Consider the following 19118-nt stretch of genomic DNA (forward strand, 5'->3'; position numbering starts at 1 on the left):
AACAGGGGAATCCCGCATCAGCGTCATTGTAGGCAATGGTGTAACGGAAATAAACTCACCATAAATCGTCATGAATGCGATTTTCTTCATTTTCTTTTGGTTCGTTTCAACAGTCAGACATATATTTAGCATTGGGTCAAGAAAAAAGTAAAGTTTTAAAATTTTGAAAATCGACTTTTTCTAACTGTAATGCATAGTGCTAGTAGCCCTAACATCCATACGCAGCACAAAGTCCGGCATCGTCCATGAATTTGAAGTACAGGCGGAGATAGCAGCTTTACCCAGATACTTCCTATGACAAGACCCCTGTCCTAAGATGGCGGCGGTTTTGACGCATGCTCAGAACCCCAAGGCGACATCTAGTGTATATATCTATGAGTGGTGCCCCTGTAGGCGCCTATTTTCTCCTTTGATAAACAAAAATGTTTCTATTGACAAAAGTATGGCACAGCTGTATACAGTGCCGCTGCTAGCCATTTTGGTGCCCTAAGCATAATTCCTTTAAAATGCCCCCCGACCGTGAGAATTTTTTTTTTTTGCCAGTTTAACTTTTTATTACCAAACATATAAATTAATAGCAGAAAGTAAAATCTATACAGCTTTAGTCAACAAACACTACACATTTGAAAGTGCAAACTTTTATAGAATAGCAAAATAGAAAAAAATAATAATCCAGACATGTTTTCCCAAGTACAATGTCACTTTAAATAAATTACATTAATAAATAAATTAAATAAACACCAATAAGTAAACACGAATGCTCAATATTCTTAAATAAAACAAAGATTTAGAGAAATAAGTGTCACAGTAATGTTTGCTTCATATCATACATGGTGACATTTTATATTTTTATATATTTAACAGTCAGGAATTGTTAGCCTACCATGTGCACTGACTGCTAACATTAACTTATACTGAGAAAGTATTAACCAGCATCACATCAAAATAAACCACAAAATAAACTACTGCTCAATATCTAAAGAACCGTTGTAAAGAAAGTAACAGCTGCCGTCAGTTATTTGTAAAATGCATATGCATAGGTAATGTTTTACAGTAAAATCTCAATTTAGCTTGCACTGAAGTTATAAATTATAACAACATAGTTTCCTAACATTAATGTCAGCACAGCAAGTTCGAGGCGCATTACGATTAGCAGCAGCTGCAGCACATGCGCATTTCCCTTAGGAGTGAATGATAAAACATGATGGACTTACCTGCAAGTGATGCACGGGCATCATCCCGCAGTTTCTTCTTTTTTCCGATCATGACTCCTGCTGTCTTTTCGGGGCCATTTCCGATAGTTTAGTGTCTGGCCGTTTCTCAATCCGAAGGCTGCAGCCTACGCGAGGTCGCATATGCAGGCTGCATACGTCATCAAGCCTGGTTTATTTCACTGAACATTACATTAGCAAGTCATAAGCATATTACAACAATTTACGATGAACTAAGAATAATAGTCAAGTTTATAATTGTTAATATTACGAAATAAAAACGTTTTGATGACGTATGCAGCCTGGAAATGCGACCTCTGGAGGCTGCAGAATTCGGATTGAGAAACCGTCTCTGTCAAACTTCGTCAGGCGCCCGCGCGATCAACCTGCACGGACCATCAAAGGCTGGGGGGCATACTTTCTATACTAGAGCAATTAAATTATCTCGTTCCCCCTTTTTTGTGACATATACATGGATAAAAAGTGCCAAATAATATTTCTACAGGCTAATGAAATTCTATCAGCATTATAATTTTTTTTCATTAGGCTATTATTTTGGTGCCCTCTCAGGACCTGGTGCCCTACGCACAGCGCGTGATGCGCGTTATGGGAGCGGCGGGGCTGGCTGTATAAGTACAATGTGAGAGGTTTTTCACATGTGTTTTATTCATTAATACACCACTTAATATAGACTAATCAAAATCTTTCATAAAAATAATCTTTTCATAAAAGTTGTTTACCTTGTCTTTGTTGAATAATGGTAGTCTACCCGCATTCACGAACATACAAAAAGTGCTACACATGTTAAACATCTCAGTCTCATAGAAATTCCTCTTTTAGAAATGTCAGCCAGAAAACGGCCGAATCTGAAAAACTGATGCTTAAGACATCACAGGCATCTGACTGCCCCTCCACTTTAAAATAATTGGCTACATTTTTTGAGTGGCAGCAAAGTCAGCCTATCAGTAATGAGATTGCAAGTTAAGCCAGTAGGGGGAGCCAAATAGGTGCAAACCACTTGTTTAAAATCCCCCATCCTAATAGAGCTATCTGAGAGAGGTTTTAGGAAGCTTCTAAGGCATTACAGACCCAAACAAAAAATTTTTTGTCTACATGTCACATCACAGAACAAGGATAAATACCCCGTTTAATCACTCTATGTCACCTTTCAAATGTTGACTAGTATATTTAATATTTTGCATATTTGTTTAGCAGGTAGTAAATACACTAAATGTTGATTTCAAATAATAAAAACATTTTAAATTAACAAAATATTTGGGTAATTTTGCTGGAAATGCAGAAACAAGCCATAACTTAGTTTTATTGGTTACGCTTTGGTAGATACATTTATAATTTCTATTATTTTACCACTATTATTGTTAGACCCCATTCACACAGACCTTTGGTCCCAGAAAATACCCGTAAAATTGCCAGACAAGCATCTGTGTGAACACAAACACATCCCGTATATCTTCTAGGATCGTTGTCGGAAAAAGGACCTAGTCCGATACACAGAGAACAAGAAGCCGAAACAATGCCGTGATGGGCGTGTCGTAGTGAGGATGTGCGCGTCATCACAACAAAAGCTATGGTTCAGCTCCTTAAATTTAAAGAGATAACATGCATATAAACATTCACCATGAGAAATGTTGCAAACTAGATTGAAGCAGTTATCAGGAAATTATAAATGAGACGCATAAACAATGACGCACGTGCCGTAGTGAGGACACGTGTGTCATGGCAACATGAAGTTGGTTCAACTCTTTAAAATGAGGGATTTACAACATTCATGATGAGAAATGTCAGCAAACTGGACTGAAGCAGATATCAGGTAAGTTAGCTCGCCACTTACTGCATTTGAAACGGAGATCATTCAGCAGAATAAAAGAATTTCGCGTCACGTTATAATAAACAAAAATGCCCGCAGGTCATCCCAAAAAGATATATCATTCAGCTCCTCAAAATGCGGGTTTTAAATGCATATTAACAATCACGATGAGAAATGTCTGAAAACTGTATTAAAGCAGAGATCAGGGAGCTTGTCAAATATCCACTCAGAAGCTGAGATCATTCACCAGCATAGAACTGTGCGTTCACGCGCTCCTTGTGCACACGAGTGGTTTCTGGAGAGAGAAATAATAAATAATATGCAAACTTCAGACGCTGCGTAGAAGAGAGGGCAGGACTTTCAACAGGTCACGTGTCTTTCCGGAACCTTGCAGATGCCGGCTATTCATGGCAGTGTGAATGACCAAAAAAATCTAACGATCCCAGAAAAATCCAGGATGCATTTTCCGTGTATTTTCCGGAATGTCTGTGTGAAAAGGTCTTTACTAATATAAAAGAACTCTGGAGGCCGCAAAAGTGTGTGGGCTCCTAGAATTCTCCAATAACCCATCCCCCCCTTAGTGGCGCCCCGTAGGCGAGTCCTGTCTTAAGTGGATCAAAACCTTTCATAAAAAGTTTTCTTTAAATCAATACCCAATACTGTTTTAAGAAAACTTTGATGAACATATTGATCCAGTCTTAATGTTATCTAGTATACAGTATTTTAAATTTTGCATATTGTTTAGCAGGTAGTAAATATACTAAATGTTAATTTTAAATAATAAAAACATTTTAAATTAACAAAATTTTAATTAATAAAAAAGGTTAACTGTGTTGCCAGAATTAGCCAAAAGGCTATTTTACATCTGTTGTCCCTGGACAGATCGCATGATGTCACACCTAAAAAGATAAAAATATTATAACCATACATACAATTTTAATACATTAAAAATGAAAAATATGAGTACAAGTATACAAAAAATAAATACAAATAGTAAATATAAACGTTGACTCGGCACTTTACACGTGAGTGACGATAACACAAGTGGCTCAAGCAAACTTACAGGACAGGAAAGATGTAGTGCTGGCAGTCTTGTTTACTTATTAGCCATTTCTTTAACACACCTGAAGCAGCTAATTTAGGTCTAACTAGGCATACTAGAAACTTTTAGGCAGGTGTGCTGAGGCAAGTTGGAGCTAAACTCTGCAGGACACCGGCTCTCCAGGACTGAAGTTGCCCTTCCATGATCTAGGCGTTTAATCTGTAAAGTTTTATAAAATAATCATCCGGGAAATCTCATGTAAACATGTCAATTTATTACTGGGAAATAATTTTTTGTTGAAAACCTCCAGTTTAAAAGGAAACGTGACAGAGCTTGTGCTAAAACCAGAGCTAATATCTGATGGGTTTTTCAATACTGGCACAGAGATGGCATTTTCCTCTGAACATGCAAGATATCAGCAACGTATTTATGTTGAGCTACACGTCACATACAACATGACAGATCTGCTCTAATGCAGTAAACAAAGACATCATTCATCAGTGCAGAGTAGTATCTGGGGAAAAGCATAACACATGTGCAGAAAATTACAGCAAAAAGCTGCAATTTTATGTTTCAAACAGAGGGGCAATATACAGGCTAAAGTTATGGATTGCAGCTTTAGATTTGATCCTAACCTGTAGGGACAGTTTTAAACAATAACAGTGGTGCCTGTAAACCCGTTAACAAGACTATTGTATTAACAATTACAGTATGCTAATGTTTCTAGCAAATAATTTCTAAAAAAACAAAGCTTGCATGCTACCAACATTTTAAAACATTTACAAATGTATATGTTATTGCAATTTGGGATGTTATGCTGACAAGACACTAGGGATGCTCCGATCGATCGGCCAATAATGGCATTAAATGACTTGATCCGTACTCGCTAAATTTGCCGATCTCATAAACCGATCTTTCTATTTACTTTTGTCATCATAGGGATCCTGAATGCAGCTGCAGTTAGAGAGCATTTTTACGTAGTGCGAGCATTTTTATAACCCGTTGCTCATGTGCGATGTGCAGATTTGAATTTCTCTCTTTGCCTTTACAGAGATATGTGTATTTTCTAACAGATATCTATCGTGGACAATTGCATCCTCATTCCAAGAGTTTATTATTTGCATGCGTTTTAAAGTTTTGACCGTTTAAACTTTCTTTTTCCTCACAGCTGCTCTTGTCTGCGTACACCTGCCATACCTGTGCATACACACAGTAGCCTGTCATCAGTGCACCTGAATAGAGCAATCTCTCTCTCTCACGTCTTAAAGCTACAGTATCCTAATTCATCTCTGAATAAAATCACTCTCTGCTCTTGACTTAGGAACTGTTATATTTCATACGAATGCGTGTATATTTAATTTATACACTAAAGACTGCAAAGTATTTAATTTTCATTACTTTTAAGAGACATTAACCTTTTTAAAGAAATAGCCTTTATCTCTTTGCAGAATAAATATGTGTTGTGCTTATTTATTTGATTCTCTATTAACACAACAATATACCTAATTACTGCAAGTAATATAACAAAGGCTACATCTGTGGTATGACTATCTAGAAAAAAATGTTACAGTCATTAAAGGCGCTCTAACAAATTCACACGTTTTAAGCAATAAAACATTTGTTGTTACATACAGCAAACATCTCCTCACTATCTGCTAGCTGCCTGTCCCCTGAACACACTGTAAAAAGACGCGGTCTCTGTTGACAACCCAGACTCCACAAACGGCAACAAAAACATAGTGGCGCAGCATAACAAAACATAACAAACGTGTTCCAGCCAATAAACGACAAGAAGGATTTGGGGGTGGGGTTTGGGGGGTCAGTGCACATGCGGAAGCATGGAAGGGAGAGGGAGGGGCAAGGGGGAGAGTGAAAGAGAAGGGAGAGGAAGGGGGAGGAATTAGCTACGCTCCGTTTTGTTTGACAACACTTCGAACATCAACAAGAAGTGACGTCACACAGATTCGTTTAGAGCGCCTTTAAAGAGATTGCATATCAGCTTAAAAAAAAAATCGGAATCGGACGATCACGAAGATAACAAATCTGTAATCGTATCGGCTGCAAAAATTAGATCGGAGCATCCCTACAGGACAGACAATTACAGTGTCACACTATGCATAACACAATGCACAATTACAAAGGGCTGACAATTACATTAGGATTTCAGGCTAACTTTGTCTATTTTAATAAATTAACTGATGCTGTAATAAAAAAATTAAATATATGCAACACATGAAAATTTTATTGGAAATAAAATTTTACTGCAGGTAGACTTTTAACCCTAATTAATTGCTAAATGCTATTTTAAAGTCTCACTGTTTTATTAAAAATAAAAAATAAACAATACTAATAACCAGTTTTGAGTCCATCACTAATGTAGATAGAAAAAAACTGTTTTGTCAGAATCTGTGTTGACTCAAAGATATGTAGAGATAGGCATCATTTTGTTTGTAGTCCAGTTTTTTTATGTAGTGTAGCTGTTATTTTGCACCTTGAGAAAGAAAAAAAAGATATAACTGCATCTGCACCTAGTTGACAATACAAATAAAAAACAAGTATTTAAAGGAGCAGAATGTTTTTTACTGTACTGTCCTTGTATAAATAAAGGATAATAGATATCTGTTGCTCTGAAAAACAATGCTATAGACTAGGGCTGGGCGGTATGACGGTATATTCCGTTACCGCGGAATAAAATGTCAGACGTAACAGATTTTTCTATTCCGTCTATTCCGCGGAATGCAAATAAGTGGGCGTGGCTAACTCTGCCCTCCAGCATGTTAGACTGAGTGTGACGGAGAAACATGTAAAATAGTTCACTTATAAAAAATGAACAAGTGTAATTTTTATAATAAGTGCCAGTGAATAGTTCACTTATAGTTCACTTATGCGCAGGTCACGCAGCGAGACTCTTGCTTGCTCGCTCTCGCTCTCCCTCTCGCGCGCGCGCTCTCTCTCCTCATGCAGCAGCCGGCCGGTCTCTCGCGTGCAGAGGTCTCTCTGGGCAAGCGCAAGGAGCTGCGACGCCATTTTCTGAACTTTAAGCATGCTAAGACAAAACTCGCGTTTATATCAGTGACACGTGCGATGATGGAGTGATGTAGTTTGACGCGCCATTTGCTTGTACAAACATATTTGATCGGAAAGACGAGAAAGAGATGCAAGTGTTGAGGTCTAATAGAAAGTAAAGGGCGTCAAGACCTTAAAACAAACTTTATGATCATCACATCATAGCACCTGTCACATTTATAATATCTAGAGCTTCTTCTCTCATATACAGGTATTTATCCTGTCTGTAGGTTTTTGCATATATTTATACCTGTTCATTTTACATATTGCATATGTTTAATGTAATGTATGCATAAATACAAAATACAATGAAGCCATACTATAGCTTCAATAGTCTATAAAGTGAATTACTCAATTAAAAACAAGATTCAATGCTCATATTTTAAAACTGTGGTGAGCATTAAGTTAAAAGCTATAGTGAGTGGTGTATTTCTGTACATTTTTATCATTAAAAAACAATATAAACTGAAAAACATGTATACCGTGAAATATTCCGTTCCGTGAAATAAAATGACTCATTCCGTGGAATAGATTTTTGGTCATTCCGCCCACCCCTACTATAGACAGTTAATCTCTATTTGAATGCACACAACCTTCGAAATGAGCCGCAGATTGAGTTTCACATGAGCAGGTTAGTATTTGCAAACAACAAAAACTATGCAAACATAAAAATTGGCAGATAAACATGCAGTTTAAGGCTTTATGCTTTCCATCAACAGTTGCGATCCTGTAGGTCGTTTTCAATATTTTGAATTAAGACTGCGATGCCAAGTTCAACCTCTAGATGTCAATAATACATACTGCTCCTTTAAAGATCAGAATGAAAGTGAAGCTTTTGTCCTGTACTCACACCCTCTGTGAAACTGGGCTTAAATCCATCTGGTATGCATCTCATGTCATCCTCCTCTCTATGGCGATTTATCTCTTCCTCACGTCTACGTCTTTCTTCCTCATGCCTGAACATACATAACTCAATACATAAGTGCAAATGCTCAGAATACAATCATAATTTGATATTTGAAGAAACATTTTCCACTGAACATTATTGTAAATGAAAATAATAAATAATATTATTAGGGTCCAAGCAATGACAGCAAATTATTACCTTTTTGAAAACGTGAAAAACTTTCACTCAATAAATGTACAGGTTGTGTGTAATGGAATGGGTCTGAACATAATACACATCTCTTCAGGGAGAGAGCACTGGCAAATGTGATAAGGGAGGGACAACTCTCATTTACTGCTGGAAACAGGAAGTGGAATGGAAGTTTGTAACCATATTAACGCAAATGGCAATTTGCTAAATGCTGATGCATACACATTCAGCAGGCGTGAGCTCAAGTTCTAAGTCCACTCCTGATGGAAAACAAATTGTTTTATTTCATTTTTATTTAACAATAAGTGACTTTAATCCATTAATCAATAAATACGCTCTATATGATGTTGGTAAATTCACTATTGTTTTCTTCTGTTTGCAAAATAATTGAATCCGGTCCTTTGAATTATTTGAAAATAATGCACACCTTTGGTGAATGGCGTGCCACATTACCACCTTGGGTGTGCATTATTCTCAAATAATTCAGCAGCCCGTCGTTAATTATTCCTTAAAGGAGTAATCCACTTTATAGATGGGGCCCATTGACTTACCATAGTATTTTTTTCCTACTATAAAAAGTAAATGGACCCCATCTTTAAAGTGGGCTACTCCTTTAAGTAGAATCAAGTAATTGTTTTTTGTTGTTTGCTTTTGTTGTTGTACTTTAGGGAAAATACATTCACATGAGTAAATCGTTTGACCGCTCATTACTAGGAGGCTCCTATTGACTGCTAGATAGCATCAGCTAGCCATAACGTTTTTTTTTTAATACGTCACACAGTCCGTTGCTTATTGGTTGTTTGTCTATCCAATTGAGTGCAGATAGATTTTTTGTTCGGTTGAGACACCACCATAATCACAGCCCAGTGGAGAGGGTATCAGACTAAAATTCTGACTAGAATTGAGTATGACAACGTCAGACTAGACAGACACTAAATTGTGCCGCCAACCCGTTGCTCATGTGCAAAGTGCAGATTTGGATTTCTCTCTTTGCCTTTACAGAGATGTGTGTATTTTCTATTAGGATGTGCTCCGGTCTAAACAGCGCGAGGTGTCTTAATATCCCCATCAAACAGCGTATACAACCGATATCTATAGCAGACAGTTGCATCCTCATGCCGAATGTTTATTATTTGCATGCATTTTAAAGTTTTTACAGTTTAAACTTAAATTTTAATTTTACACCCTGCACACACACACTCACACAGCAGCCTGTCATCAGTGCACATGTACAAAGGGATCTCGCTCACGTCTTAAAGCTACAGTAACCTATTTCATCTCTGAATAAAATCACTCTCTGCTCTTCACTGTAGAATTGTTGTACTTCACACAAATGCGTGTATATTTAATTCATACAGTAAAGACTGTGAAGTGTTTTAATGTACAATAAATATACAAATAAGGCAGTATTATGGACATAAATTACAGATTTTAAATACTATCAGCATGATATACAGATAAGTGTACTACTATACAGATGGATTAAGTAAAAGTATGTATACTATAGGCATATGAACATAATTTACACTATTGCAGTGGACAGTAAAGTGCATAGAAAATGTTTCAGTGTGCAAATGGATTACTCAGATCATACTAATTATAAGTTCTGTTTTGCTTAGTTTTTTGTTAGGAGGTTTTGCTGTCAGTGGACTCATGTGCGATTGCATGTGAACGAGACCCAACATTTGATCTTTTTAGGGTAATTTTTCAGCAAAAAGAATTGTGATTAATTGGAATTAAATGACACATGTAAAAAAAATAATGATGAAGAAAACATACACAAGCTGTCACTGGTTACATTTTCAAATAGTATACCTTTGTACATACGTAGAGTGCATATTAGTACCTTATAGGTAAATGTTGGTACAAGATGTATACATACACTGTAAAAAATCAACACATATTTTTATGTTACTTCAGCTTAAAGAAATGAGTTGAAAATATAGACATTTAATTGATTTTATAAGTTGTCAACTTTTTTGACCAAAACTTAAAATAGTAGGTTTTAATTGACTTAACTACATGCCACATTTTTTTTTACAGTGTATCTGTACCTAAATTGTACACATTAGGACATTTTAAAGCCTACTGCCCCAGTAAAAGCTTTTATAGCATTTCTTCTGAGTGTAGGGCCCAGAAATTACTCAAGTCCTGCCCTGCTTGGACCCTTATAAAAGAAATATGAAAATCCTTACAAATACAATAGGGTTCCAGAACTTCATGCTAGGAACCCTAATTAATATCATTAGTATCAAGTCGTGGGGCCTCCTTGAAATCACAAGCATACCTTAGCTCAATCTGCTTGCGTTTCTGCAGCTCCTGATTTCTTAGCTCCTCCAAGAAACGAAGCTCCTCTTGACGTCTCATGAGATCTGTTCAAAGTTCATAGAAATATTGTCTGATTATTCCATAATTTATGTTAATAAAAAGTGCTGGAATCGTGATAAGCCTCAACTATGTAAAACGTCTAAACAAGTTAACAAACATTTAGGAAAAACAAACATTTAGGAAACATTAAGAAGTATTGTTAACGCTTTAACTTATGTTAATGAATAACCTTTCATGCATCATAACTTTCATGCATCAGGTAACATACCAACAAAACACATTTTCCCTGTATTTATTAATCCAGTGGTTCATAAACTGCGACAAGTGTACTGTCAGATGAATGCTGTAGAGAGCATTGTAAAAATATAAATAAAAATAGGTGGTTCCGTTAAATTGCTGTTAATTTTCAGCCAAAATTTAACAGTATCATCTTGTTATGCTCAAAAACAGTGCATTCATTTTTTTACAGTTGGCAAAATCAAGATGTTATTTAACAGTATTTTGCAGTATTTATTTCACAAAGAAAAAAACAGGATTTAACTATATTTTTGGAACGCAAACTGAAGTGAGCACAAGTGAATTTATGCGTCTTTGTCCTGCGAGTTAATAGGTGAGTGAACTTTAGCTTTTCTTCTTAAACAAAATATGAAATTGCAAGTTGTGAAAATAGCTGTTATAATTGTGTATGCTGGAATTGTAATAATTTTATGCAACAGTTTCAGGGATTAACAACTAGTGGAGCTGGATTTGTAGATTTCCCGATTATGGGGTGAGTTTAAATCAAACTTTTCTTTAAAATAGTTGCATGATAACACTATAAACTCTTTTAAAGGTAAGCTTTTAACACAGTTGCAATGAAAACCATTGCACATTATGTCTTTGTAACAAGCCAAAGTGATTGGCAGTTTGTTTGCTAATATTAGCATGCTTTATTTTGAAACCTGAAAAGTAGACAAAACTTTAATTTTAGTGCTGTCGTGCTTGCAAGTTTGGGTAAGCTTGTTCTGTTTTGAACATAACTTTATTTGGAGTGGAGCTATTGTTTATTCTTTTATGTTAGTTATATTTTGCATCCATCCACCTTTCACAGACCCAAATTGTTATCCTTACAAAATGAAGTCACATGAATTTCACATGTGCAAATTCACATGTAAAATGTGTGTTTTTGGAACTCACACAGGATTCACACAAAAATTTTCCAAAAACACACATTTCACATGTGATCACGTTAAATGTTAAATTCATGCGTTTTTTTGTAGGCAGGATTTATTAATAGAATATTATAATATGAATGTTTCAGTGTCACTGTTTTGTATTGTATCGTAATGTACTTAAAACGGTACAGAAACCTAATCAACATTTTATTGTGATGAACACACCAGCACACATGCACAGACACCAGCACTCAGAAACACAGGCGCGCACACACACAGGTGCACACAGACACAGATATGCACTCACACTCTACACAGGCACATGCTGACACAGGCACGCACAGACACAGGCAGACACAGGCACGCACAGACACAGGCATGCACAGGCACACACAGACAAAGACACCTCTACAAAGACACCCACAGGCATGCACACAGGCAAATATGCATAGGCACACTCTGACAGAGGTAAACATAGCACACAGGCATACACGCATAGGCACACTCTGACAAAGGTACATATAGCAACAGGCATGCATGCACCGACACGTACAGGCACACACAGACACAGGCATACACTGACACAGGAACTGATACTGGCGCACATGCAGGCACACACAGACATCGATGCACAGGCACACACAGACAGGCGCGTACACACACACAGATGCATGCACAGTCAGTCACATGCACACACACACACGCTTAGGCACGCACAGATGGAAATACGCTAATACAAGCTAAGGCACACACACACAGACATAAGCACACAGCACACGGACAGACATACCCAGGTGAAAAAGCAGTACACTTCCATAGTTAATATACTAAAAATTCTTCTTTAGTACTTCTTAAGATAATCTTAAGAACATCTAAGTGTACTTCTCTATGCTTTTTTGAAACACCATGAATATGAACTAAAATTTGCTAAGAATGTATTTAAAAATGTATTTAAGTACCAACTGTAGTAAACTTGAACACATCTTTGTATGAACATGGGGTTCAAGTTTAATAAGTGTTAACTAAAGAAATTTTTAATACAATAATAGTATGTTAAAAGCCTATGTTAGTTGATATTCATGGCGTTTCAAAATAACACAAGTACGTACACTTAAATAATCTTAAGAAACAATAATTTTTTTGTGTATTAAGTACAAAATTATCTTGTAAAAACAGAGCACTTTAAGTACATTATGAAAATGTACTACTTTTCACCTGGGCACAAAGGCACAACCACACATACAGGCACACACACTTCCTTAAAGTTGTAGTGTTCAGAGCTCTTTAGTTTGGAAAGCATTGTCAAACATGGTGATAAGAAGTGCTTTCTTTTTTATTATCTCTTTTATTGTTTTATTTGACAGAAAGAGACAGGTGATTTTACTAGATGATATATCCTGTCAATATGACCTGTGCTACTAAAATCCATGCAGACACAGAGAAACCGCATGTTTAATGAAAGAAAAGACTTGTGGAATAGACTTGGCTATGTTAATATCATGTCAGTGAGTTATTAGTTTCCCCTACAATGATTCTCAATGTACACATTTGTTTTTCAGCCGGTTTACTGGGATATATCTAGCATGAGAATGGCATCAAAGAAGGACGAGTCCAGTCGAAGTGGACAGGAAAGGTCCCCCAGAACAAGAAATCAGTCAATACCCATGTTGCCAGTATACTTAAGAAAATAATGTACTTTAAGTGCACTCTTAGAAAGGATGTGTTAATTTTTTACACATCATTGTGCGGTAAGCTTTTAACACATGTGTAATTTTAACACATTATGTGTCATTTTGTGTTGATTTTGTGTTACATTATATCACATGTTGTGTTAAAAGTAACACAAAATGTGTTGTTTCAATAATGACACAGAGATGGGTGGATTCTGGGACAACGCATTTAGTGTGTTGTCCCAGAATTAACACTAATGTGTTGTTTTTAACACATTCGTTCTAAGAGTGTGGGACATTATAAAAGTAAACCTCATCATTCACTCACTCACACACACACACCACACACACACACATACGCCTTTATCTTTTTCAGATGTTCTTTTTTGAATGCCTACATTTTGAATTTATTCTTCATTTTCAGTAAGCATTCACTTAGTTGTTCTGAGGTCACTTTTTCAGCTTTTTATACATGTAGGTTTATTCTGCCATATAGTTGACTTGCCATAGTTGAGTTTAGTGCATTTACTTACTGACCACTTGAAGTGTTTGATTTTATTTAGATGGCTGAAATTGTTGTCTGTGTTAAATGTGTTTTAGGCTTTTTGCAACTATTTTGTCAAAGGTGTAATAAAGACAGTATTTTAAATGGACACTGCATTATTTGTGGTTATTTATGTTTTAAAGGCCACATTTGTAAATTGTATAAAAATGTATTTTATTGTAACACTGCTAAGGGATAATACATCAAATCAGAAGGTTTTAAAAATACTTACAACTTTTTAGCCTTTTTTATTAGCTGTCCATTACTCAGCTGACTATACAATAAATTATATACTTGTACTGTAGTTGACAGTAAATAATAACACCATTTGAGAAGTATAAACTTTGCTCAACCATACATGCTTTTGACAGTATTTTTACTATTTACAAAATAACAGCTTAAAAATTGTGCCGTAAAATAACAGCAATCAACTGCCAGCACGGTTGTCAGCAAGAAACTGTGTTTTCTGTTGCTGAAATTTATAGTTGTTTGGAGTTTTTGTAAAACAGCAAACAACTGCAAAACTTTAAATGGCACAATTTTTAACAGTGGGAACCAAAGAATGCTGTAGTAGGATAATTCACACTAATATGACAACAAATTCTGATGATTTTACAATTTGCAAACAGTTGCCAAGACAACAAAGGCAAGCACCCCTGCCAACACCATGTAGCAGAGCACAACATACTTGCAGCAGAAAAACTTTTTACTTGTCTCATATAAACAAAAAAACATACATCCTATTTTTCATCTTATTAACCTCAAAATGCAGATCTTGTGTATGTAAATGCATTTTGCAACATAATGCAGACAGAAAGTCTTCTCGTTGCTTCATGAAATAAAGATTGAACCACAACAGACACATACTGTAGACTATTTTATCTATGTCTTTACTGCCTTTCTGAACATTCAACGTGGGAGTTGCATTGTTGTCAATCGGGTTGTCAGAGAGCTATCATTTCATCCAGGGCTTCACATTAACCCCCTGGGGTCCAAAAACGTTGGGCTGCGTTTTGACGTGTTTTCTCCTTATCATGGCAGAATCAACTTAAAATACTTCATCATTAATAATCATACACTTACGTGTTTGACATCATTTAAAACTGTGAAACTCCATGAATACTCGTCACACAAACATGATACACAAATAATATCCAAAGAAAGCCTGAAATGTCTACTTTTAAACAAGCTAATTACGCTACGCCCACATGCGGTACACCCTGTTCACATGGTAATGAACAGATGAACAGTACAAACAAAGAGTAGAGTTTTATCAGATTTAAAGACTTTACCGCATGTTTGAATCATAAACTTTATACTCACACATGAGGTATCTTCATTTATTTCAGTCATAGAGGAAGATAAGCGTTTATCTTTAACATTAACTTTACCTATGAAGAAGAACAATGAAAGGCGTACTGGAGGAGGATATATTCCAGAAAGCAAGTAATTTATCCTCATTTATATTGGCTATCATGTAATATGCTTATGGCTTGTGCAGTTCAGCCCACATAAGCGACCTCAGCAGACTGCACGCTTCGGATTGAAAAACTTTTGCATTGTTTACAAACGAAGATGCGTGAAGTCACGTAATGGCGGATAACTGTTACATGCTGTACAGGGTTAAACACAGTAATTCCATTTCGTATCCTTCATGGCAACTTTCAGTAAAGTTATTTATGTAAGCTTCTGTGGTATTTCTGTGGAGAGTTTATGCTAACAGCTGTTTATAACTCTCTTACAGGTCTGCATCCCTCTCATCAGTACAAAACTATGTAGTGGGAAAACATTCATACTTTTTGGACATAAAGTTATATGGTAACATGAGCCTCATGAAGTTTACAGCTCTGTTGTGTATCAGTTTCTTAGTTTATACAAGTTAAGTTTTTGAATAGGGTTTGTTTCCAAATAAACTGAAAATGTCCCACTGACCGTCATTTCTATTTTGATTATATTGTTAACTTCTTACATCACAAACAAACATGTATATATTTATTTTGTCTTCACTTTCTTTACTGTAGTTCCCTCTCACATGCAAGTCTTTTGTTGCTCAGCTATCAATCAATCCTTCTTGCATACGGCCCCTCTAAACAAAAAGTGTCTTACAATTTCTAAATCAATATATTGTTTTATGTGAATGAGTAGGCAGAATGATTTTCACATCATTTTAAAGAAAAAACTATAGACTTCTATATTCTGTTTGGAAGTCTTGTGAAAACATGTTTAGTATGGGTTTTGTGGACTTATATCAGAGACTTAATATTTTTTCTTTTTTAAAAACCACGCATAAACATTTTTCTCTCAAAAATACAAACATGTACATACATGTAGCTCATATAATATTGTAGCCCAGTTTGTGCTGAACACAGTGTTATGAGACACTTGCCATTATTATGTTTTAAAGCAACTGAAAAAGACCAAATGTAAGAACATGTCACAACCTCTGCCAGTGTCCCAAAATGGTCGGACCCCAGAGGGTTAAAGGGGCAATAAATCTGTTGATTTTATTGTTATAACGGTTGTCTGAGGTCTACTTATGATGTTTGTATGGTTTTTACATTCAAAAACATCAAAACAATAAGTAATAGGCTATTTTGTAACATGGATTAGTGGCTTTCTGGAGAAATGGTTTGTTTGAAGGGGCGGGCCGCATTGAAGACCTGGACGTAAATGCCCACTGCTATGATTGGATAGCTTTATTCCCTGTCATTACATGTGGGGAAATGTTTTAAAAACATTAATGTGTAAAAATAGCAGCCGAACACATATATTTTTGAGCAACAAAAGATTTTGGGTGCTAAAGATGATACACATAAATGACAATCCGTATTGTAAAGTAGAAAAAAAACTTTAAACTTGACGTGACGTGACTAAATTACCGTATTCAACACAGTAAGCGCGCAATAGAATCTAAACCGCGGCTGATAAGTAATTCGGTTTGTGCTTGTGAGGTTGCTCTTAGATGCACATACCGTTACATACCACAGTTATATGATAAAAATGCTTTGTCGAGTGTTGGACCTTTTAAACGCAACTTGTCTAAATTACCATATACAACATAGTAAGCAGGCATCAGAATCTAAATTGCGCCTGGCAAGTCCTTCCTTATCACTAACTTTGTTTCTACCGTTATATTACAGTCGTATTGTTAAGTGTTGCACCTTTATTAATCGTTTAATATTTTTAGTAAATTAAAACAGTCAAACATACGAGTTTAGACACGGATGTTACAACAGGACATCTCTTAAAAAGCAATAGTGAAATGCAGTACCGCTATCTTAAAGAAAGTAAAATGTTTTAGTTACTGTGTATACCAGGGCTCTATGCTAACCTTTATCCCAAGGAGTACATGTGCTCCTAAATAAAAATATTTAGGAGCACACATAGAAATTTAGGAGCACAGTGAATAAAGTTGATTAAACTGCTCAATTCATATGGATTAGTTTTACATACTGTCTTCATTGTATAAATTAAATATAATTATTATTTTTAGAAGTACAGAAGTGATTTTCTCTTTGTCTTGGGTTGTTTAATTAACATTAATGGCACAGAAGTAGGTTAATTGAGGTTACTTTAATTGAGGTCTCTTTAAGACCATGGACTGGTTTCTGACTCTTATCTATACATACACTTAAGACTTAAGCAAATGTTTTTATTCAAGAACAAAAAGATTTTATGTTCGTTTGCTCTAGGTGTGTGGACTTTTGAGTAGGCCTGCATGATTCATCGTTTTTGAACCGAAATCGCGATTTGAAGGGGTGCGATTTTCGAATCGCAAGAGCTGCGATTATTTTGATTCAGAACTATCAAATATAACAATCATCTAGTACGCAGTTTTTGACAGTTTGCTTCATGCGCATTTTACGTTTGATGCAGTTTAACCAATAGAGGGCATTGTAATACTGATGCGCTAACTGAACTTCAAATAACGCCATTTGGAAAACATGAGAACGCGAGCAGCAGTTCAATCCCCAATAAAGTGTAGGGCCCTATGATTTCCGCGAGGCGGAATAATCATACACTTACGTGTTATACATCATTTGAAATTGTGAAGGGTCTTCTTTAATGTGTGTATATTCACAATAACAACAAATCTTTGTGTTTTTGTCAAATAAAGACATCTCTGTCTCCAACAGCTGTCTCTTGAAGAAGTTTGTTTTAATCCAAATATAAAGGAATTAAATCCATAATCTAAAGCAAATATGCGTCTTCTTTTACGTTTATATATATATTTAATTAATTATATGGGTTATGGGTTATATGGAAAACATTGTGTTCAGTACCTCAGATTAGATAAATGGGAGAAGAGAAGGCAGTCTCCTGTGGCTGTTTGAACACATTAAACCACATGTACATTTACACTACAAAAGCTTGGCAAGCCGACCGGACGTGACATGGGGGCGTGGCAGCATTGTCTAAAAATCGCAATCGTTACACCCTTACTCTTGGCTGTTGAAGTTAGAGTGTACACCATGGTGAGATCAAAAGAGCTATCTGAGGTCTACAGAAAGAACATAGTGGAAGCTTATGAGTCTGGAAAGGGATTAAAAAAAATAATCTCAGATTTTGAAATCAGCCATTCCATTGTCCAGAAAATAGTCTACAAGTGGAGGACATTCAAAACAACTGTCAACATGCCCATTTATAAAGCGTGCGTACGCACAAAACGGGGCTAAAAACATGCGAAAGCCACTTCCCACGCAAAGGTTGTGATCTATAAAGTAAAACTTGACGGCAGAATCTCTGACCCATGCGTACGCACATTCTGGAGACAATTAATGGGAATTGGCGACACAGATGGCAAGAAAGTGAACTGAAATCAGATTGAAGAAAGTAAATATGGCAAGTACAATTATAAGTATTGATAACACAAACACGTTTAATTTCACTCTATATATATGTTAGATCCACGTTATCATGACAGTGAAATCCAGCAGTGTTATTTGTGCTTGTACTGAGGGATAATTGTTTCATATACATCTTGTAAAATTCAATCTTAAATCAAAAATCATTTTAAATATTTAATCAGCGCTGTCTCACGGTCACATTGTAATGTACATTGTCATGTAGCTGTCCATCAATGTAAACAATGTGCAAAGTGGTGGAACCAAAAAGTTCTAAAGTAGGAAGTCGACTCTGAATCGCTGAAACAAGTCGTTATATGGATTGGATCTCCTGC

The 19118-nt window shown here is 36.0% G+C and overlaps 1 protein-coding gene across 1 annotated transcript in view; it reads right to left on the minus strand.

Moving 5' to 3' along the window:
- Window positions 1-4340: 4340 nt before the first annotated feature.
- pspc1 (paraspeckle component 1) overlaps window positions 4341-19118 on the minus strand; it is an 89385-nt gene continuing 74607 nt past the window's right edge. Inside the window, exons 5-7 of the mRNA XM_065254861.2 lie at window positions 10531-10615; window positions 8000-8103; window positions 4341-6572 (exon numbers count right to left, since the gene is read on the minus strand). Of these exons, the coding sequence (XP_065110933.2) occupies window positions 6562-6572; window positions 8000-8103; window positions 10531-10615 (200 nt within the window). The 3' untranslated portion in view covers window positions 4341-6561. The remainder of the gene's footprint in view (window positions 6573-7999; window positions 8104-10530; window positions 10616-19118) is intronic.

The sequence above is a fragment of the Paramisgurnus dabryanus genome, chromosome 4, assembly GCF_030506205.2.
Source record: "Paramisgurnus dabryanus chromosome 4, PD_genome_1.1, whole genome shotgun sequence".
Taxonomy (NCBI): Eukaryota; Metazoa; Chordata; class Actinopteri; order Cypriniformes; family Cobitidae; genus Paramisgurnus; species Paramisgurnus dabryanus.